The sequence below is a fragment of the Drosophila biarmipes genome, chromosome 3R (assembly GCF_025231255.1).
Source record: "Drosophila biarmipes strain raj3 chromosome 3R, RU_DBia_V1.1, whole genome shotgun sequence".
NCBI lineage: Eukaryota > Metazoa > Arthropoda > Insecta > Diptera > Drosophilidae > Drosophila > Drosophila biarmipes.
In genome coordinates this window covers 17,611,411-17,633,682 of record NC_066616.1, presented here as the reverse complement: position 1 = coordinate 17,633,682, position 22,272 = coordinate 17,611,411, and the positions used below count along the sequence as shown (strand labels likewise).

At 42.9% G+C, this 22,272-nt stretch overlaps 2 protein-coding genes across 2 annotated transcripts; one reads left to right on the top strand and one right to left on the bottom strand.

Annotated features, from left to right (window-relative positions):
• Positions 1-2,262: 2,262 nt before the first annotated feature.
• On the top strand, positions 2,263-5,568 carry LOC108032214 (uncharacterized). The gene is made up of 3 exons (XM_017106074.3): positions 2,263-2,517; positions 2,590-2,743; positions 4,891-5,568. The coding sequence occupies exons 1-3, from the start codon at positions 2,372-2,374 to the stop codon at positions 5,251-5,253; spliced, it is 663 nt and encodes a 220-aa protein (XP_016961563.1). The 5' UTR covers positions 2,263-2,371; the 3' UTR covers positions 5,254-5,568.
• A 367-nt stretch (positions 5,569-5,935) lies between these two features.
• On the bottom strand, positions 5,936-6,839 carry LOC108031231 (probable mitochondrial import inner membrane translocase subunit Tim17 3). The gene has a single exon (XM_017104467.3). The coding sequence runs from the start codon at positions 6,725-6,727 to the stop codon at positions 6,065-6,067; it is 663 nt and encodes a 220-aa protein (XP_016959956.1). The 5' UTR covers positions 6,728-6,839; the 3' UTR covers positions 5,936-6,064.
• Positions 6,840-22,272: the final 15,433 nt, after the last annotated feature.

Here is a 22,272-nt window from a genome sequence, read left to right as displayed (position 1 = left end):
GGCCAGGCCCATTCCCCAGTCTCATCTCGGCCCCAGTACCATAAGTAAGCCCATGCCCCTTCCCGATCCCGTCTGGGATCCCATTGCGTAAATATGTGGGCATGCGATGCGGTAATTTTCGAATAGGCCTCGCCACTCTTGACAGTTGCGGGCCCAGTTCCCGGTTCCTTATCACATAAATATTACCCAAAAAATTATGGTTAAATTATGATGATAACATTTTTCATGTAACGCTGCCAGCTCACACAAATTAAATAAATTATGCTTGCCCAAAAGATGACTTAAATAAATACGTGCTGACCATGTAAACGGATTGCCTAATGTTTTATAATTTTTATTGGTCTTTGTTGTTAAACATTGCACGTTGCTAACTATAAATTTCAAATTTCATATCTGGTATTTCTCAATGTAAAACATTCGGAGTTTCCCACACATTTTGAAGGTGTAGAAGTGTGAATTGCTTGACACCAAGTTATTTTCAAAAGAATACTATTTAAACAATCATCTTCTTAGATCAATCAATTGGTTATGTTATATATAAGCTGGAAGCAATGTCTCTTAAAAATTTGCAAAAAAAAAAGTGAAATTCCTCGAAAATAGGCGCGGCTTGCTCTCAGCATAATCGGCGTATCCACGAGATACATGTGTCAGGTAATGAGCGGCACCTGCCTTCGTGTAACTTTTGCCGCTTAACCGATTGCCATAAAGTGCGATTTAACGGCGGCGAAAAGCAAAACCTTTATTTTTCCAACCGATTTTTTGGGTTTTGTAGGGTCGACATGCTTGGCTGCACGTGAGGTGGAGATGTGAAAAAAATAAGAAAAGAGGAGACAAAACTTATCGAGGCGATCATGTTGAAATGCGTGAATTGGGTATGGGCTGTCGGGTTTCTGGGGTTTACGGGGTTTTCGGGCTTACTCTTCACTTTCAACTGGTGAAATTTTCGTACTCATCGCGGCTGACCTTGATCTGGGTCCCAAGCTGTGCGCCGTGCGGAGAAAATAATGCAGATGGGCTCGCATCATTTCTTATGCTTATGCAATAACAAGTGTGTTTGGGCATACCTTCTGGCTATTTATGGCTGCATTGCGTAATGTTTGGATACGACACCCATGTAAACTGGTAAGTGCTATAACATAACTGCCAAAGTAAAAAACGTATTCATAGAACTATTATTGCTTTTCAATTATATGCGCCCCTTGCCAAATTCAATCGACATAAATTGTGGGTCAACATTTCAGCTCAGCTCGGATTACGCAATGAACGAAACGACAAAAGCACTGGCAAATACATATTTCTGAAACAAAGCAAACAATAGCACAAAATGCATTTATTTATGCAAAGAGACAGGAGACGCACCACAAAAAAGGGAAAAAGCGAAATTTCCGTGCCAAAAAAGATTTTGGCTCAAGTCGTGGCGTGTTTGTGTAGCTAATTAGATGGGAGTTAGGCCAATCCATTCAACGACCATTCAAAGCAAAGTGGTGCAAAATGATGCGCAAGCTAAAGAGCCACCACCCATCACCCACCGAACGCCCCTTTGAGGCACCACTTTGGCCACTTAACATTCAAGATTGCATGTAAGCAGGCGCAGTCGAAGAGTCCATTTTCCACTTGCCCTACAAAATACCTCTCGAAGCTCCTCTTTAATATATAAGGCTAATCTTAGAGAGATACCCTAAATTATCATCGTTTATATCATTATTTTCAACAGATTTTAAGTAAGAATTTCCTCAAACTTTGGTTCCACATAGCCCAAAGAAAATACTCAGTTTAGAAAAAATTTTATTAATTAAGAAACATTTTTATCAAATTATTTATAAAATAATATAAATAATTCTCTTTCTTATCTTCAAAGCTTAAGTAGTTTTTAAAATATACATATTCAAGAATCAAATTATTACAAAACTCTTTAGAGTTTTTAAGAAAAGGGTATAATTCGTCTTGGAAAAGGTAGCTTCCTTGTTTGACTTATCATTTCTGAACGTTGTAACGCAAAGCATAAGAAAAGGTCAAAAACAAGGTATACTAAATTCAAAGAAAATATATTAAATATTAAAAACAAATGGTTTACTTACCCAAAAACAAGGCCACGCATCGGATAAACCTTTTTCGAGTGTAGAACTGACAACCATCCAGAAAGCAGAGCCATCACTCAGTCTCTCATTGGGGCCTGTCTCTCTCGTCGTATTGAGTGGATCGACGGGGCTCTCGGCTGGTATATAAGGCGGGGTTCCCCAATGTTTTTGACATTCCAGTTGATCAGTGCCAGCCGATCGGTCGGTAGAGAGAAGCGCGTCGCGAGCCCGAACAAGAAAATCGAAAACGCATACGGCAGTGCCAGTGCATAGACTGTGGAAAAAAAACCAAAATGAAAGCTTTCATTATCGCCGGAGTGTGTGTGTTGAGCGTGCTGAGCCTGGGATCCGCTCAGTTCCAGAACGGACGCCTGGAGCCGCCAAACCCGCAGCTCTGTGCCCAGCGCATCATCCACGAGAGGACTCCCGACGGCAAGGGGTGAGTCGGCAGGACGTGGGCTCCAGAAAGTCGGTATCTCTATAAGGTTTGTTCCCTTTTTTCGCCCCGCAGATACTTCTTCTCGTGGCGCGACCCTCAGCTGAAGGGCGTGGAGGAGGACTGGCTGACCGCCAGGAACTATTGCCGCAGGCGCTGCATGGACTCCGTTTCCCTGGAGACCAGTCTGGAGAATGAGTGGATCAAGCAGTTCGTTGTGCGCGAGAATGTAAGTACAAACTTCCATAACAACTAGAATTTGAATACATAAATTAGATAACTCTTCAAAAATAAAAACAAAACTTTTTGTTTTGACCAGAATCTAGTTCGCAAACCAAAAGACTTAAGCGACGAACTGAAAAGTAATTCAATCTGTGCAAAAAGAAATCTTCATAGCTCAACTTTCACAATTGTTTACACCGCTTACCTACAATCTTTTCACAGCAATATCAAGTCAATAAATCGATTGACCCCACCCCAAAATTGATAGATCTTGTGTAAGCCCCAAATAGTTAAATTGGCCCCGCCTTCACTGCACCTGTTTGATAAGCACCTAAGCTGCGATAGATCAAACAAATGATCCATATTACACAGAAATTTGCAACTCATTGACCATTTATAAATGTCTTTTTCAGCGAAAGGTATCGGAAACATAGACGTAAATTAAACCCCAAAGACAGTCAAAAAAGCTTGCCAATAATTTATTGTATCTGCATTTATCGGCTTTATCTTTTCCCTATTTTTTCACCTGTTCGGCATGTCATTATGTCACCTTTTTAATTTGTTTGGCGAGTTAAATAACGTCCGTTTAGCCGCGTGTGAACTGTTTAGCGCCTTTTATTTGGCAGCTTGGACAACGCCGGACAAAAAACTGACCTTAATTTTGAGGATGCTGCGGCACTCACAAAATTAATGGCGAAATCTCTGACATTAACATCGCTCCACAAAGTTCAATGTGAAATTACACATAAAAACGGAGTTAAGAGGCAAAATACGAATCATAAATACACAAAACAAAAACTTTCCAGTGGTTGCATCTGTAATTTCGCACACGAATGGAGTCGACCGCTGTTACGCAACACTCTCGAGATGGACAAGTGTCAAGTTTAGAGTTGTGGTCAGGCAGGCCCAACTCATCTCATCTGCCGTCTTCCGACTCATTGCTCACCTTTCGCATCGTCTCTGCTTTTTTGCGGCATGAGAAAGCAGTGGTGGCCAAATTGAAATCGAAAGTTCATGTGTGCGCTGGGAAAGCCGGGCCGGAAAAGCCACCCAACGAAATTACTTAACAAATTAGCAAACTTCGAACACGCAATGAGATTTAATTGCGATTTATTTTGCGTATAATCCAAGGGGAAATCGAATGCAAGCCAACGACTTGCGGTACAAGTAGATAGATGGATAGGTGGTTTTGTTTTGAATTACTGATGATAACCTATATTTGGTAAAGACATTTTAGTCTCTATTATTTCCTTCAGCTATGACCCATTTTTGTACTTCTTTCTTTCCTTTTTTTTCCAAATCCACTGCCGACTTCCTTATCAACCGGCTAAGTTCACTTTTACCTGGCTTTAGCGGACAGGTGCACAAACACAATTCATTTGGGCTTCCGCCATGGGGCAAATGCATTCATTGTCCGAGTTTTTCAACAATTACAAAGCCCCACAGCTCCCCCGAATGAAACTACAAAACCGAAATCAATGTCCATAAATTTGTTTCAACTCTACGCTCATTGGAGTTTTCTAAAAGGGCAGAGGGCCCGACCGAGTCGTCTGAGGCTTTGTGTGCCCCCTTTACAAAGCAATTTTTATGGCCCATCGGGTGAAAGTGACTGATGAGCGCTTAGCTGCGGCTGCGCGGCCCTGGCTTTTGCTTCTGCTCACCTGAAATGCTGACAGTATCGGGTGCGCCAGCTCGAAAAGGGCGCGGACTTGGAACGGAATGGGAATCGGTTCGCTTTCAGCGATAATAATAGTTGTTTGGGCGTGACAGGCCCATAAGAGTTACTGGCCGGAATTTCTACCGCTTTTTCGTTGCCAACGCTGCATTTTCTTGCGTAGGCGCTGCTGATTGGGGAAATGTATGGCTTGTTAAGTATCTGAGCAGGGCAATGAACTGCGGAAAACCCATTGTTGTGTACTAAGTAGACCGACATGTTAATAGTACAGCTTAGAGCGCTTTACCTCTCAACTTAATATGCCAAACTGTCACGGAAGTATACTTAAATTTAAAAAAAAATAGGGTTCTTAAAAACTGTCGAAGGTCTCTAGTATTTTGCCTTGGTTGAAATATATTTTTCGATATTTCGAGTACTTGCCATTCGCTCATTTATTGAGTTGACTCCTTCTTTAATATCGATCATTGATAATTTTTTAGGTGAAATACATCTGGACCAGCGGCCGCATTTGCGACTTCAAGGGCTGCGAGCGCCCCGACCTGCAGCCCACGAACGTAAACGGCTGGTTCTGGACCGCCACCCTGCAGAAGCTGGCGCCTACCACCGAGCGCTCCCAGGGCGACTGGTCTCCCACCGGCGGAATCGGCCTTCCCCAGCCTGATGACCGCGAGTACAAGCAGAACGGCGCCAAGGAAAACTGCCTCGCCCTCCTGAATCAGTTCTACAACGATGGTGTCAACTGGCACGACGTGGCCTGCCACCACAAGAAGAGCTTCGTCTGCGAGGAGAACGACGCCCTGCTGAAGTACGTGCGCTACACGAACCCAAATCTGCGCATCTAAGTGGCTCAGGATGGGGCGAAGTATGAGGACGAGGACGAGGGCGGTCGGAGGAACCAGCGACTGTCCAACTAAAACCAAAAATGATATTCTCCAAAACGGCAGCGGTGAACGATGATCGATGTCTACTATCCACTCTCCGATTGTCTTTAAAACAGTTTTCTGGCCAAATTGTTGCATGACATCTGATTCTATCCCTGGTAACAACCTTCCAATTCTCTTTGCTCTGTTCTGTCCATCAACTAGTTTAATTTTTAATTTTGTATTAATTTATGATTTTCTTTAATTATAATAAAACATTCGAAACGATTTTTAAAAGAGGATTGAGTGCTAATTCGTGGTGGGGAAAAATGTGTTGAGTGCTACTTTATTCTTGTAGATTTTTTTAGAAGATTTCTTCGATAAGCTCGAAGAACTAAATTGTGATTTTAAAAATACAAATTGAAGGTGAAAATGACGGCCTAAATCCATTTTCTAGTCCGCATGTTGAACAAAAAGTAGGGTGTAAACTCTTTTAAAAAAGCTTAAATCATTATAAAATGATATACTAAAATCACAGGAAAGAACCGGCATACAAGTCTTATACCGATGATACATTGTAAAATGGCGGATGTAAACCGAATAAAACCAAGTGCCTACTTGTATGCTGCGAACTTTTGAGCACCCTTACATATGCTATTATAACTTGATTGGACACTGGGCTGCGTATATATTCATATGCACAATCAGCAAATTAACACATTCAAACAATTTTGACGGGCGACCACAAAAAATAAATTTTAAATTAACATAAAAGGTATACTTCCGTGGAAAATTACAAGATTTCAGCTAGTTGGACGAGGTCCACCAGGGAGTGTATAGGTTTATCATTACTTGTTACTTCGCTGGATCCCACTAGACGCCCCTGCAATGCACCTCGCTCCCTGTACGCTCGACACTTTTCCAGCACTTGCTCAAACTCCGCCTCGGCAAAGTCTTGCGGGGAAACGCCCCTTTGCCTGCTTGCATTGCACTCCTCCCACTGAGCCCGCTGTGGATTGATGAATATTCCTGGCTCGTCATCGGCCGCGTTGATGGTGGCTACTGCTGCACCGGCTCCCTCTATCATGGCCAAGACCAGGCAGCCCACAAGAGCGCTATTGGCCATGGCTCGAAGTCCACTGCGGGCTGCCAATATTGCGCCCGTGGCTGCTCCACTGGCAATCGAATTCCAGGCATCCTCTCTTTGGCGGTAGGAGACCAGGACGCAGTCCACTGTGCTGAAGGTGGCTCCCCAAATGGCAAAACTGCCGGCAATGGCTGGCGTCCGCATCTTGACCGAATCGAAGCCGCCGTAAAGGCCGCGCTGCAATCCTGAAGGTGAGTTGCGAAATCCCTTGAGGAACTCGAACAGCGACCCTCCGATGGTGCCCATCATGAAAGCGCATCCGCAATCTTCCACAATCCGAATGGGACACGGCTGGCGGTTGTACTCCATGATGACAACCCTTGGCTTCTACGTGCTAGTGGCTTCTAATCGAAAATGTGTTTTTGAAATGTATTTTGGAGTACACATAATAAGGTTTGACAAAATAGTTTTAAGCATACTATGCTTGTATGAATGTAATTTAGATTACTCAATTTATTTATGTTTAAATGTTTTTTTACGCGTTAACATTCAATTTTCCTACCATTAATTTTATTGGTTCTCCCAAAATATTTCAAAGTTAACACATTAGCTTTAAGGCGAAAAAAAGATATATTTCTTTGACATTTTTTGGTGTGAAGTGGTCAAAAATGGTCAGAGATCTATAAGACGCTCTGTTTTGAACAGCTAGCAATTCTAAATACTTAAAATTTTTCAAATCTTTTTTTTTGCAAAAATTGGTCAAAAATAAAATTTTTTAGGTGTAAATGCCAATTGATAGGAAATTGTATTATGAATTCGGGAAGATAACGCATTCCATATTTGGAAAATTATTTTTGTTGTTTTGCCCAAAATAGTGATTATTTTTGGGTAGAAAATGAATTCCTTGGTTTTTGGCAAAAAACGATTTTTATCTGTGACCTTTTTTCGAGTAACTTGGTCAAAAATGGTCCGACACCTATAAGACGCACTGTTTTGGCCAGCTAACAAGTTGTATTGCAGTCATTTTCTAGCTAATTTTAAAAACTTCAAATTTTCACAAATTTTGACTTTTTTAGCAAGGGGTAGCATCGTCTTTTTTTGCGAAAATGGATCAAAAATAAAATTTTTTAGGTGTAGATGCCAATTGATAGGAAATTTTATTACGAATTCGGGAAGGTATCGCATTCCATATTTGGACCATTATTTTTATTGTTTCGCACAAAATAGTGATTACTTTTGGGTAAAAAATGAATTCCTTGGTTTTTGGAAAAAAACGATTTTTTTTTAGGTGTGAATGTCATTTGATTGAGAATTTTACTACGAGTTTAACAAGGTATGACATTCCATTTTTGGGCAATTACTTTAATTGTTTCGCGCAAATTACTGAATTTTTTTTAATCTAGATAATAAATAATAAAGTTAGATAATTGATTATATGCTTAAAAAGGGTTTTTAAAATTTTACTTCTAAAATTAAAGTGAATAAAAATCGCATGAAGTACTTGAGGCTGAGATAAGTAAGCGATAAACCATTTCCGTTTTTTGCTGCCACCAAAAGGAAGTACCGAATTTATTACACATTTTAAGAGCCACTGTCCCACGTTTATTTGCCCTTTTCCTGCCATTCACCCTCTCAGGAAACTTCAATTGGTTTATCCGGTTAATTAATATTTTGAAATCAATTGTTGTCGACAGGAGCGGCAACAAGGCTGTGTCTTCAAAAGGGGCTGCGGTTGCCTGGGCCAAACGCCTTTTCCGACAGCCTCTGAGCTCCTTACGACCCCCGCACACTTTTTCCCACCATTATCCTGCGGCCCCGTCAATCGATTCAGTATCCCATGGCCATTAGAAGGAGCCGGCTCGACTACAAAATTGAGCCCACATAAGCTGAAAGGAAATCGCCTTGTTGCCACTGCCAGTGCCTTCGGCTTTGGCTCTGGCTGTGGCTCAAACAACCTGAAAGGTCCAATCAACAGGTGTTCCACTCGGTGCGAGCTGGTGTTTAGTGTTTGTGTTTGTGTTTGTGTTCGAGAGCCTGTGGTTCAACAACCGGGTCGATTCCACGGCAAGAAGTCAGTCCAGGACCTCCTCGGAGGGTGTGCCTGTGTGTGTGTGTCGAGCCAAATGGCGAGAAATAAAACTGGAATAATTCAATAGGAGGCGTGGCTGGCCCACCCAGCCCGGTCGACTGGCCAGAAGGGGGAGTTTGCTATGGGGAAAAGGCAGCTTCATTGCTTGCGTAATGAATGTCCTTAGCAGGCAGGGCACGTTTCATGTTTTTTCGTTCATGTTTGCCCGGCCAAGAAGCTCCTGGAATCCCCCATCCTGGGCGCCAATTTGGAGCCAGGCGGAAGGACCAGAATGCTGGCCATTAAAGCTACTCCCCCACCACCACTCATTTCACTTAAGTTCATTTGGCAATTTAACACTTCCCGGGCACGCATCACAGCCCCGGCGTCTTAATTTGCGCCGTTTTTTCCCTGCTTATGCACATAATAAATGCAAAAAACAAATAAATTTCTGGCAAAGTGGAAATGCCGAAAATATTTGCATGCAAATTCTTGACCTCGTCCGCAGAAAAAAGGAGCTGCGTCAACCGCAATTTGAGTGAATTTAATTGAAACCCCTTGGCCCGCTCATGCATATTTATTAAGTGCAGGGTGGGTGGGATTTTCTGGGGGCCTAAGCAACAGTTGCCGCACATTGCGCATACGCCGCGTGTGCCAAGGAGTAAGTTTCTGGCGCAGCACCAGGCAGCTCCAACTCAATTTCCACAGCGATTATGCTAATGCCGAAGGAAAGGCAGCGACTGAAGCAGGAAAATTCAGGTGGGTTAACAAAGGTGAGCGCGACCCTGCCCTCGCCCTTCGGTATTGCCAATAAAAGACAGCAGGAATTTCGCAGCTGCGGCAGAGGAGGACTGCCCTTCGTTTGCTTATCGCGCTGACTTCTTGCTTCCGGTCTTATTTCTTGCCTCTGGACAGGACAACGCTGCCCGTCTGCCTATCTGCCTGTCTGCCGTATAACAAATAGCTAAATGCCCTGTTCGTCCCGGCTCGTCAACAAATTGTTGCTCCGCCGCTGCGTGAGTTTCCCTCGGTTTTCGCGCTCTCGCTCGCATTGCGCATACGCCGTGTGTGCGTGAATTGGCCCGAAAGGGCCCACTGTGCCTGGGCGCTTGCCGCCTGCGGAAAGTGTGCTATGCGATGTATAACAGCGGGCAGCAACAGCTGCTGGACGCACAGTTCGTCGACAGTCCTCGTCTGGTTGGGTCCTTGGGTGGAAAACGCGGCAAAAGCGCAAAAAGCAGCAGCAGGAGTGGCAGCAAAAGCAAAAGCAGAAGCAGCAGCAGCGGCAGCAGCACAACCGGAAAAGCAACAGAGCAGTGGCGCAGGCAGTTCCTCCTTCCGAAGTTTCGTGGCTTAATTCCCGGATACTCCCGGTGACCAATTCGCGAGTTCTCGATTCGAGTGCGGTCCAAGTCAAAGGCAGAACTTCGCGAGAGCCCCAACACAGCTAGCCGGATTAATCCTAGCATTGGGATTTGCGCACCGCCCAGCGGCATAAAATGATAAGTAAGTGCACTGGGAGAAAAGGAAGGCTAAAGTTTTTACCAAGTACAAGTAGTCGAAAGAAGCTAGTAAATATTTTAATAACTGAATCAATAATAAACTAAAACATCTGACTTTTAACCAAAAATATTTCTAAAAAACGGAAGAATTAGTTAACAAACTATAAACCAGTACTTTTTCAGTACCAAATATTTTAGGTCCATAATGAAGGGTAATTTTGTAAAAGTTTAAAATTAGATAATAATATTACAAAGTGATTTTCGTTTGAAATATATACCTCCCCTTTTTTTATCTTTTCTGTGAAGTTTGGCCAGGCAACAGCCCCATTTGAATGCCGTTTTTCTGCAACTATCTGTTCCGCTTAATGGCCACAGAAATTGTAAATGCACAGACAAACAGCAAACCGATTTGAACCAAGTGTCGGGCTAATAAATGTGCTTTGCAAAGCCCCTGCCTCATGCATTTTCCCCGGTTTTTCCCCCGTTTTTCCGACCGGCGTCCTGGCCTGCCACTTGCCCGCTGGCCCACTTCACATGTTGCGGCTGTTGCACGAGCGTCTGTTTAACGCCACTTAATGTCCTTTCTATTTACTTTCTACCGCGGCACTGTATGTTTGCGAGTGTTGATGACTGCACAAAGCACACACAGTGGGTGAAAAAAGTACGCACACACACACGGCAACACTTCTGTGTACTTGCCACTCAACAGTTTCGTGCGAGGAAAAGAGAAAAACGCTTTTACTGCGGCGTGGAAAAACGAGAAAAGTTTTCTTTGCCTAGAAAAACTCTAAACAAAAGTTGAGTCGACGAGCAGCAGCAACAGCTACGGCAACAAACATCGCGATACAACATTAATTTACGTGCTAAAAGCGGCCTTGAAAACTTGCCTCCGTGCGGTAATTGTGCTTGAAAATGAGGATCGCGCCGGGGGAGTGGTGCGAGTCGCCCGGGAAACTGTTCGGGAAACTGTCCGGGAATCGTCCTTGTCCCGGTGATTTCCCATTGAAGACAAAAATCTGCGTTGTACGTAGAAGGCAAAAAGTAAATTGGAAAACTTCATTAGGACCAGTCGAAGCGAACGCCTCAGTTTTCACTTTTTCTGCTTACTAATTAGCAGTGGAAGCCACCCGCTGTTTACCATCTCCGTGGAGCGATAAAGATTTCACAATTACAACATTTCCTCGTTTCACGGAGATTTACGAGATTTTCGTCTAAGCGAATGATGAGTAAATCAACTCGGCATGCGTCAGCTTAGCCGAAATGTACTAGCAGAAAAGTCTGTCTAGCAAGAAAGTAATGCAAATCTCTGCAGCTCGAGGGGTGGATTTCGGTGAAAAATCAGACTTGTGAAATATATTTGTATATTTGTGCTCCAAAAAAAAATGAAAGAGGGCTTCGCTGGGTGTAAGTCAACATGAAATGCCAGGGGTTAACAATGTGCACTGAGAAAAGGGTTATAAATTATATTGTGCAATTAGTTTTACATATATATTCCTAAAATTTTTAAATAATCATGATTAACAGAAAACAAAATGAAAATAATTTTATTTGTATATTTATATTGTATTATTATGTTAAATAAACTATTTACAATAGCAAATGTTCGGGTTGGAATACAAACTATTTATTTAAAAACAAAAAAAGACCATCCTACCTTTCCATTTAATTTTTTTATTTTAATTTAAGCTACAAATTTGTACATTTAAGACCTAAACCACTTTTCTAATAATTGATTTGAGTAAATTAAATTCCCATCTGCTAGGTAAATTTCATTTATTGCGGTTAGCTCATCGGTAGTGGACATCAAATTAAATCAGTTGACGGTTGTGGTTACAATTTAAAGGCCTGGTCTTCTGGAAATAAATGAGATTGAGAAATGATTACATGCGGTTGGTTTCAGTGGTTTGTGGAAATGCAGCCGGTCTTTTCCCAGTGTAGTTAAGCGTTCAATGATCTCGGTTAAAAAAGGGGCCATAAAATGTTGTCAGGATGCGGGAAAAATGCGGGAATGGGGGCTGAAGCGCACACATTTTCCGGACGGAGTTAATGAAACAATGCAGCGGTTGCTTTAAGACACTTTCCACACCCCCACCCCTCAGTTTTCCACCCCCTCCATCAGCTGTGGAGCTAAGCTCATGTGAGTGTGTGTGGGGAAATTTTACGAGAGACGCTTTTCTTTCCGCTTTTCGCCAGATCCTTTGTCGGGCTTTCCCTTGCTTTCGCCTCACTTCTGCCTTTATTTTCCTGTGCTGCTCATTTGGATTCACATTTCGATGTTGTTTTTCCTGTTTTTGTTGTTGACTGCCAGCAAACACCGCCCGCCGCCCGCCGCCCATTACCACGCCCATTGAAATCGTCGGTCGCCTGAATTCGTCGAGATTTACGCATATATTTTTGTATGGAGTTACCCACTCGACAGCGCCTTTCACCGCTCTCCCCCCATTTTCCGGGTGCGGGTAAAAGTCCAAAAACTCAATTGCGGCTTTTTATGTGTAATTCGCATTTTTGTTCGCCTCTCCGCCGTCGGTTCCATTGTCGTGGTGCTCGTCGGATATTATTTTTTAATTTAACTTTTATATTCGGGGCTTTCGGCAGATCCACCCGCCTGTTTACTTTTATGGGCCAGTGTCTTTTGATTCTATAATTTGCTTGATTCTTGCTTTTTGTCGTTTTATTAAAATTAATTTAAATGCGACAATCAGCGTGAGTTCCAAGTCCCGAGCTCGGAGTCCTGGACACTCGCCGAAAGGCAAACAAAAGTCCGCAGAGCCCCCGGAATGGCAACAATGTGCCCAACGACATCAGCGGCTTATGTTAATGAGCACTTACAAGCTGTAATGACGGTGAGCGGAGTGGGGGAGGGAGTGGGACCAGGGACTGTGAAAATGGACAGGAAAAGCGGAAAGCGAAACACAAAAAATGGCCGCGAGTTTCCAAATTATGCAGCAGCCAGAGAATGGCAACGAGCTCTGTATGTTTAATTAACACTTTAAACCTTCATTTTCGTTCATTATTTCCATTTCCAGGGGAAAACAAAAACACCGGTAGGGAAAACCAGCTGGAAAAATCAAGGAGAACTTGCTAAAAGCACAATATTATGTACAAATTAATTCATGTTATTAAAAAATTTAAAATGGTATTTTCATTCTCTATTTAAAAAGCCATTTTCCAAATATTAAGATTGAATAAAACTATTTAAATTTCCTATTATACTTTTATTTTATAATACTAATGAACTTATAAGGTTAAACCTATTTTGAGTAATTTATACTAATCAGGAAACCACCTAAATCTGATATAAACTTTTCATATTTTGATTAAACTTAACCCACAATCCAAGACATTTTCCTTGATAAATAATACCCCAATTCGGATGGGTGACAGGTTGCCAAAGGGGAAGTGAGGTGCAACTGATGAGGTGGCAATCGAACCACTTCTCCCGGCGGCTCCGCTCATCGAATTTCAAGCCCCAGCTGCGATGGGAATCCACAAGTTGAATACGTTGGCAGCCATATTTGTCATTTTGTAAAGGCGAGCACAAGTATCGGGCCCCCGCTTATAGGGAGGACACCCATCTGTGTATCGATGGGTTGTCTACAATACGTATCATTCAAGTTGTCCTTATTAGACTTGTAGCCGTGGCTGCGGCAGACACATCGCTCAATTTTTGTTATCCTTTCTTCGCTTATTGGCAGCGGTTGCAATATTTCAACAGGCAAATGCCACGCCCCTTGGCCCGCGCCGCCCCATGGCACACATACACACACATTGGTTGCTCCCTTAACGCGTCGCATCGCTTCGCTCGCTTGTTGATGGCACTTTGTCATGTGTTCGACAAAGAAAATTGAAAATAAAAATCGTTTCTCTCAGCCCCACCCCACTCCCCCCACCCGGTGGGTGGTCCATGATGGGAAAGTCTAAGGAAAACCAAAGGACACGCACACACTTACGCGCTCAGACGACCATGTGTAAATAGTCTTCAAAAGCGGCTAAAGGCTCCTTTTCGAGATGCTTCCTCGACGGATAAAGCACTCAGCTCGATTTTCCCTCACAATGAGGGAAAGCGAAATAGCAGAGTATGGAAAATACCGGGAAATACATTGGTTCGTGGGCAGGAATTACTTAATAAATACTTTGCATAATAAATAGTTTCATTTGGGTAAAATAAGTATACTTACATCGCATCAACTCAGAGATGTAGCGAATCAATTAAAAAACCGTGGGCATAAATACTTGTATGTAAATATTTTATTATTTATGGGTATATTTCAATCATGACAATCACATAGCCTGTCGAAATCATCATTATTGCTAAATTAAACAGCATTATATATTATGTTCATTTTAGTCTGTTGAATTTTCCTTTAACGATAAATGTATGCTTATTTGTATGCATTTATTTTGTAACTGGTAAGCTGTTGAATTTTTTATTCATAACACATTTTACATTTTAGCAGCAGGAAAGGTTATCAATCCAAGGAATGCAGGTTATTAAAAGGTTTGCACTACGTATGTGCACCGTAAAATATCAACATTCCAATATTTATTTGTTTAGCTTAGGAAAAATGTTCATTTTTGCTAGAAGCTTTTGCAGGGCATATTTTTCTTTGGAAATATTCCGTTTCCATTTCCGCCAAGCCATTTTTTTAATTCCATTTCTTTATTCAATTTGGCTTGCTTTCGCAGAGTTCTTTTCTTTATTCACAGTCCTAATCAAATTGAAAGCGCTGTAAGCCATCGGTTTAGGGGGGATTCTTTGCATTGCAGCGGTTTACTTACATCAATTCCATATCTCCTATACGTCGACATTTTCAAGCGAAAGTTGCCACTAGTGTCTATACACACACTCCCAGTCGCACTCACACTCGCACTCACACCCGCACTCAAACTCGCATTCACACTCACTCACCGATAAAGTGACACGGATGCTGGCAGTTGATACTTTTTGCCACTCCCTCTATCCATTTTCAGCCCCCCCAAAAGGACTTTGAAAGCAACTGCAGATAGCATCCATTTCCCACGGCTTGTCTTTAATGGCGAATTTTCCGAATAACTCAGCTTTTCACATAGCCGCAGATTCGCTGGCCACACTCAAAATGGTTAACTGCACTCGCACACCCACCCCTCACACACACACACAGTGAAAGTGAACATTGCAATTCGTTTTTCCCCGCACCATTTTCATTGTTCTTCGCGTTTTTTCCTCTGGTCCTTTTCGAAATGAAAATTTTTCATAGCATACATTGGTGGGCAATTCCCGGTTTTGCAACGCTTGCCATTTGTTCGCCTTAATTTCTTTTTTCTGTGATTTTCGGTGACATTTTGTTATCCTTGGAGAGCTCTATTGCCCACTTTATATGCCGCTTTTCAGGCTGGGTTTTCATAGGTTTTTTTTCCTTCTGGGTACAAGCCTGATTTATAACCGGCAAATAGAAATTGTAATTGGTTCTCGTTTGCCACTCGGGCGGGGGCTAATTACACGCTTTGCCACCGAAAGTGGATTTACGTTGTGGTGCACTCAACTCCTTTCCTGCAATTTTGCACCACCCACCCGGTACCCGCCCCCAGAAGTGAGTCGATTTTTGCCTGTCGACCATAATGCAATGAGAACGATAACGAGGCGATGTGTGTGGCCAAGGGGCGGTGCAAGAAAAATGTGTACTGCAAATTAAGTCCATTGTGCGAGGGGTTCTCTTTTGCTCTGAAAGATAATAGTCTTAACTACTTTTAGAAAAATATATGTTAGTAAAATACATGAAACCTAAAATTTTATAAATTAAATAACAAAGTGCTTGAAATTGGTTAAAAATATGTATATAATTCCTTGAATAAAATATTTATCTAAAATAAGTATTATTTATATATTAATAATTTATATAAATAAGAATTCGTTAATTTTGTTTAAAATATGGATATAATTGGTTATAAATATAAGTAATACTAATCCATAAATTGTTTTTAAAATGTTCAGAAAAGCATCAAACTAATTTGTAGACATTAAAATAAATTTTAAAATCCCACAAAATATATAACTGGCTATTCTTTTCCAGTTTTATAAGCCCAGATAATCCCTAAATTTATTTTACCCCCTGTGCCTGCGTCCGGGTTTTGGGATATGCGGCGTGTGCGGCACACAGTTTAGACATTTAACGCAAAAGCAATTAGGAATACAGCCACAAAATCTCGCATACCCCCTCGCAGTGCCAATGCCAACTGCCATGTTCATGTCAAAGCTGACTCCGGTCACACATGCAATTAATAGGAGTGCGTTTTGGCCCAAAGTGTGTGCCTGGTGTGTGTGTGCTGGCCAACTGTTGACTGACCCTATCGGCCGAACGCTTGACTTGGGCACTGCCAAAAAAAGGGGGGGAAAAAATCTGAGGAACCAACTGCGCTGCTCAGTGAAAAGTCACGTACCGACTGTTGAAAACACATCGTAAAACGTAAAACTTTGCTCCGCTCGCTTCGCTTAAAATGCACATAAAATGCTGCTGGGGAAAAGGGTTGTCAGTTGTTAGAGCTCCCCCGACCCGCCCGGTGAAATCCGGAATTTCCCTGCGTTGTGTGCGTATGACGTGCAAATTTTCCAAAGCTGTTTTCCCAGGGACAACTCGGAAGTGGAAGTGAAGAGTACAGGGCCAAGGCAGGGCGAAAAAAGCTAGGGACCAACGCATTATATTTTATGTTTGAGGAGGGCGACTCAGCAACTGGGGCAGGTATGCTAAAATTGCTGTGCAGTGATAATGAAGTTAATGCACGGAGGGTTCGAGCGCGGCAATGGCCGCCGAACAGCAGCGAAAGTGTGGGTCCTGCCAACTGAGCCAGAAACCCAGGGCCCGAGACAGGTATTATGTAGATACATATGTATGTTCTTACGATTCGGCGAGTAATTAACTCGCACGCGCAGGATAAAGCATACATGTGTATGTTGTCCGGGTCCTTAGCCCTCTGAATAATTCACGCTCCTCCTGAATGTGTAAATCGAGCGTGCAATTTGATTTGACTTCTGACCTGGCAGGTAAACGACTTTAAACTGCTCAAATAAGGTCGCAGGCAGCGGGGTTGGCGCACATAAAACGCAACGAGAAAAATCTGGATTTAACATTTACATACTTTCGGGGGAATGTGATTTTGTCAGCTCTCACGAGTGGTTCCCTATCTCACTTTTGCAGACAATTTTCATTAAATTGGAAACATTTTTTGAGAGACGTCTGCCTTTGTTTTCAAGTTTCCCAGGTTACCTTTGTCGCTTGATAGACTGCAAATGAAAGTAGAAAGGAAAAAAGTAAAGGTATCATCCGTCTTTAATATAACCATATTAAAGAGGAAGGAAAAGATACCTACTATTCTTCGAACTAAATCTTAACATTTATCTTTGACATATTTCCGAACATCATTAATTTAAGGTTTCCTTATTTTAAGTAAATAAATTTTAGTAGTTATCGCTTGCCCATAATTTTAACCCCTTTAATCTAAGACCATCATGTCAATTATGTCATGCAAATTATTCTAGCAATTTAAACGATGTCCTGGTAAATAATCGCCTTAATTTATTCAGTTCATGTCCTTGGGCACAGCACTCAAACCCAAGTCATTTTGTTCGCCATTATTGTTGCAACTTTGGCTGCATTCGCAGTTTTCGAGCTCTCCTTGAGTGTCTGCATTGCAAAACACAGTTTGTAAATTCAATTAACTTGTTTGCCCAGCAGGTGATGTATTTGGGTGACGGCTTGTTAATCTATTGCGCAATCAACTTCTGCAAATGAAAGCTGATATTTTAACGCTGCGCTTATTCGAGGCCTTAAATGGGTTGCCATGGGTAACTCCCCCGGCCCGACTTTTCACCACTTTTCCGCCCACAACTGGTTGTTTGCATTGCCATGCCAGCGGCATTATTTAATTTGATTAAGCCCGACACTAAGCCAACACCGTGGAGCTGCCAGTTCGGCGAGTTTGCATAACTTTGCCAGGTTACACTTGTATGCGGCGAATGAAAAAAGGCGGGAAAAGCATCTCACAGCTGACCCTCATATGCAAATGGGCAATAAAAGTATTGCTCTTCATTTCATTAAGTTTTAATTAGACTCACAGCATTTGCCAGTCCATATCCTGGGGATATTTTTTGCTGGCGCCACCGCTCTTGCAGCAGGATAAATGTGTGTATAGCATAATATATTTACGGGGCCAAAGGGGGGCTTGTTTGTGTTTGCATATGCGGCTTACACAAGCAGCCAGCAGACTGGCTGGCCAGGACCAGGAGCCATCCGCAGATGCAGTTGTCAGTGGCCGCAGGTGCGCAAAAAACGCAGGTTTTTCACCCGGGGAAAACCCTGCGTCGAAGGGTGGACATTGCGTGTCGAAACAGACGCTTATCAGCACAATGCCAGCTGCCCACCGTCCACGTTGCACCGCTCACGGTGCTCCGAGCTCGGACACTCGTTCAATCAAGCGGCCCTTTGTGGGGCTCCAGAATGATACCGTCAATCGAGGGGGGAGAAAAAATAGCGCCGCTTGGGGCTAAATGTCGCTCCCCATTTTCCATTTACCCCCTTTCACATCTAACCACATGTTGGCACTTTCGCTCAGTGTGCTGGCATCGTTTTTGCCCTCGTCTTGCTTTAATGTCTCTGCTATGTTGGCGGGGGCGAGCAGGCGGAGGTCCTGCGACTGGAGTTATCCTCTGCCGGCTTGCAATCGATTTTGGGCCAAACGAGAGATCCTCCGACAGCGGTGACAACGGCAACAGCATCTGCACTTGGCGAAAAGGGTTAATATATTGAGAAATTTAGTAATCATACAGCGTAATAAAACATTTTTAAAATTCGTTTTTTTTGTCAGTAACACTTTTCAGAAACATTTGTATAAGCTTATCTTATCTATAAAAATATCAGATTTACCGAGAGTGAATGTTTTCACGCCACCTAGCCTACAGCGCCACCTACCTACCAACTAACTCAATTGAATCTTTATTTAAAGATTTTTATTTGGTTATAACTTTCAAATGGATGGTCAAATTCGACTAATTTTTGGCATGTACATGGGTGTTAGTAATACGCATTTAAAATAATTATAATATTACCTTTTGCATATTAACCAATATAAAAATCTATTTTACTATTTTTTACCACCTTACAAATTATGTCGTTTATAGATTTAAGAGCCTTTCTTCGCTCAGTGATCTCTCCCATAACCCAAGTTCTTTGTAGTGGCAGTGACGTAGCCCAAATGAAATAAGAAGTTCCGGAAATACTTCAGACAAGATGCGAACTTTCCTCGAGCATAATTCGAGCATTGCCGTGCTTGGCTGCATTTCGTGGGGCCCCCTTTTCGCGCACGCCCATGCCCAGACGACGTCGTCGGCAGTGTCTGCTTAAGGTTTAGACCGAAAGCCAGGCCCAAGTCCCTCGAATGGCCCCTTCCGGCGGGGGCACGCGACTAATGGAACAGTCGAAAACGGTTGCCAGATTACCGAGCGATTCCGGGTCAAGCTCCTGGCTTAGGCAATGCAACTATTTGTTTAGCCCGCAGTTAAGTTTCGCCATTTCCACTCCCACTGCCATTTCCATTTCCATTCCGATTGCGATTTCACCAGAATTGGCACAGACGGCGCGCTCTGACTTGCATTTGATTGAGTTCGTGTTATTATTGATTTGATTCCGCTATCGCCAATTGGCAGTTCCGCTGCCAGTCTATACATCATCATCATCATTATCATCGCTTGGCAGCTCGCTGAACACGGCTGATAGTTCGCTTAGAGTCCAATAAATTTTGAACAGGTGTTTGAACATGCCAGGCAGCCAGGCAGCCAGGTTCAGCCTCCGCCCTCCCGGTCGCATAAATCAAAATGGGTTTTTAAACAACGCGACTGGTCGGGGATTAGAAGGCCTTTCCTTCCCATCCGGAGGATGTGTCTCATGTGTTTTTGTCGAGCTGCCACCGCAAATATTTTTGAAGCGCTGTGGCAAGGACGAGGACATCCATTCTGATGAGGATGGCGATGGCGATGATGACGGCGACGATGATGATGGAGGCGTGGCGTGGCATAAAACTTGTTGAATTATTCGGTGCTGGGACATGGACGTGGCTTTCGAAATTCCTTGGCTGCCTCTCAGTCGAAAAGGGAATTTTTTATTATTATTGCAAATTAAAAAAGTTTACATTGGCTTAACTATGCGAGGGCGCCGAGACCAGCTCAACTATGTAAAAGCCAAGTTTTAGCCGAGAATTACTGGAGTCCTGGGATGGAGAAACGATTTCCAAAGAATTTCCAACAATTTCTGCCGCAGGCGCAACAAAAAACCGGCTGTTCCGAAAAACCCATCATAGGCACCGTGTCTCACCTGACTTCCCCTGAGTTCAGTTGGCCCAAAAACCCTCTGGTAACCTGCCACCCAATCCCCTTCCCCTGTCGCCACTCAACGAAGCGTATTAGCAAATTAAATTCCATTTTCGCAGGTGGGCGTCTGCTTGTGATTATGAGCTGAGGACTTGCAGCCATCAAATTTAATGCACAGGCAACTAACCTGGCCTCCGTGGTGTCAGTGTGAGGGTGTGGTCTGTGGTCAGCCAGGCGTACAGTGCGCTCCATGAGTGGCAGCCCCAGCCCAGCCCTGCCCCGCCCTGCACATTAAACAGCGCTTTAAAGCTGAATGCTGGCACAGGTCCGAGTTTTGTTTATTTATTTCTGCCAACTCATCAGGAAAATCGCACAGCCCAATTGTAGAACTTCCTAAACGAGATTAAAACGGCTTTAAAATTATGTGTCGGAATATACATTTCCTGCTTAATTAAAAGTTAAAAAACGAATAATGTTATCGTGAACTGATAACGGCATTGTTTTTTGCTTTTATCGCCAGCTTTTGTTTTTTCCCAATGGAATGGTATGTGCTTATACAAAATAAGCGCGATACGAGTGTGCTGATAGCAAGAAACATCTGCGGTAAAAATATTTAAACAAAAATAAGAAGAATCAGCACATATAATTTTAAATCTAAAAATGTTCATAACACTTTATGATGGTTTAAACAAACAATAATAATAATATGGATGAATGATATACATCATTTTAATAAACATGACTATTTCCATCCTAAACATTTGTTAAACCGGCTTTAAAATTAAACGAAGAAAAGGTTCCCAGCCTTATTTATTTATTTCTGCCAACTCATTAGAAAAATTGACATGGCCCAGACGCAAAAGGAAAAATGCCGAATGGCAGAAATAAAGGAAAAGCACGCGCCGGCAGCCCGAAAGGAAACTCAGATTTTCCGGGCCGTCCTTCGCTTATTGATGGGGCGACTCGGGGAATTGATTAAAAGGCATTGTCAGGGATGTGGGCTTAAGCCACGTCGCTGCACAATACACACACGTACCACACCATACCATATAGCCGGGTGTGTATGCATATAGTGTGTGCAGCGGGGCTTTGATCTATCCACGAGCGAACAAAGAGGAGCAGGGCCGGGCCAGGAACTTGACTAACAATTTGACGCCTTAATCCGTCCCTCCAGCAGCCGAGGTCCGGGCGGCGGGGCAGGAACTCAAACAGCTCCTTGTCTACGCTTCAGTTGGCCAGGCGCAAGCTGAGATTCATTCGAACTGGCATGGATATCCCTCGGCACGTGTGTGCGACTGTATCTGTGTGCCGACTGCCTTTTTGCGGCCTTCTCTGGTGTCGTATTATGGTAATTCGCATCGAGGCCGATTACACGCAACATGTGGAAGAAGAAGCTCTCCGTTGAAAGCCGATACAGTGCAGCTCTTTTTTCTTGGTTTCTTTTAAGCTGAGTAAATAGGGAAGGTTATGGCAAATTAAATAATACCAAACCTCAATAAACCAGGGTCCGAAAATCGTATTTACTTTGGAGTTTTGTTTTTGAAAAGGTTCCTAAAGTTAGGCAACAGTAAATTCCTTCAGAAAAGAGACAGCTCTTAATTACTGCATACTTTTAGACACCTTTAAAAGTGATTTTGCTAAAATTCATCAACAAATTTAAGATATTTTAAAGAGCTTTACTGGATATTATATTAAGAGTACATTTTTTTAACGCTTAACATTAAAATCCCAGTTTTAAACGAGTTCTGACCCGGAAGGAAAGCACAGACTGCCAAAAAGCAGTTCCATTTAAAAGCGGGAAATGAGCCAGCGAATGACAGCAATTGTGGCCCGAGGATCTGCTTTGTGTGCGCGTGGACAAACATTGCCATGGAACCGCCCGCTGGTGCTGACCAGGAAGAGGACTCCTTCCCGAGGAATCCCATTAAATTAAATTGCATTCCGCTCGGCTCGGATCGCATCGGATGGGGTGGCCTTTGAGCGAGCATCTGCCTTATTTGCGTGTGCT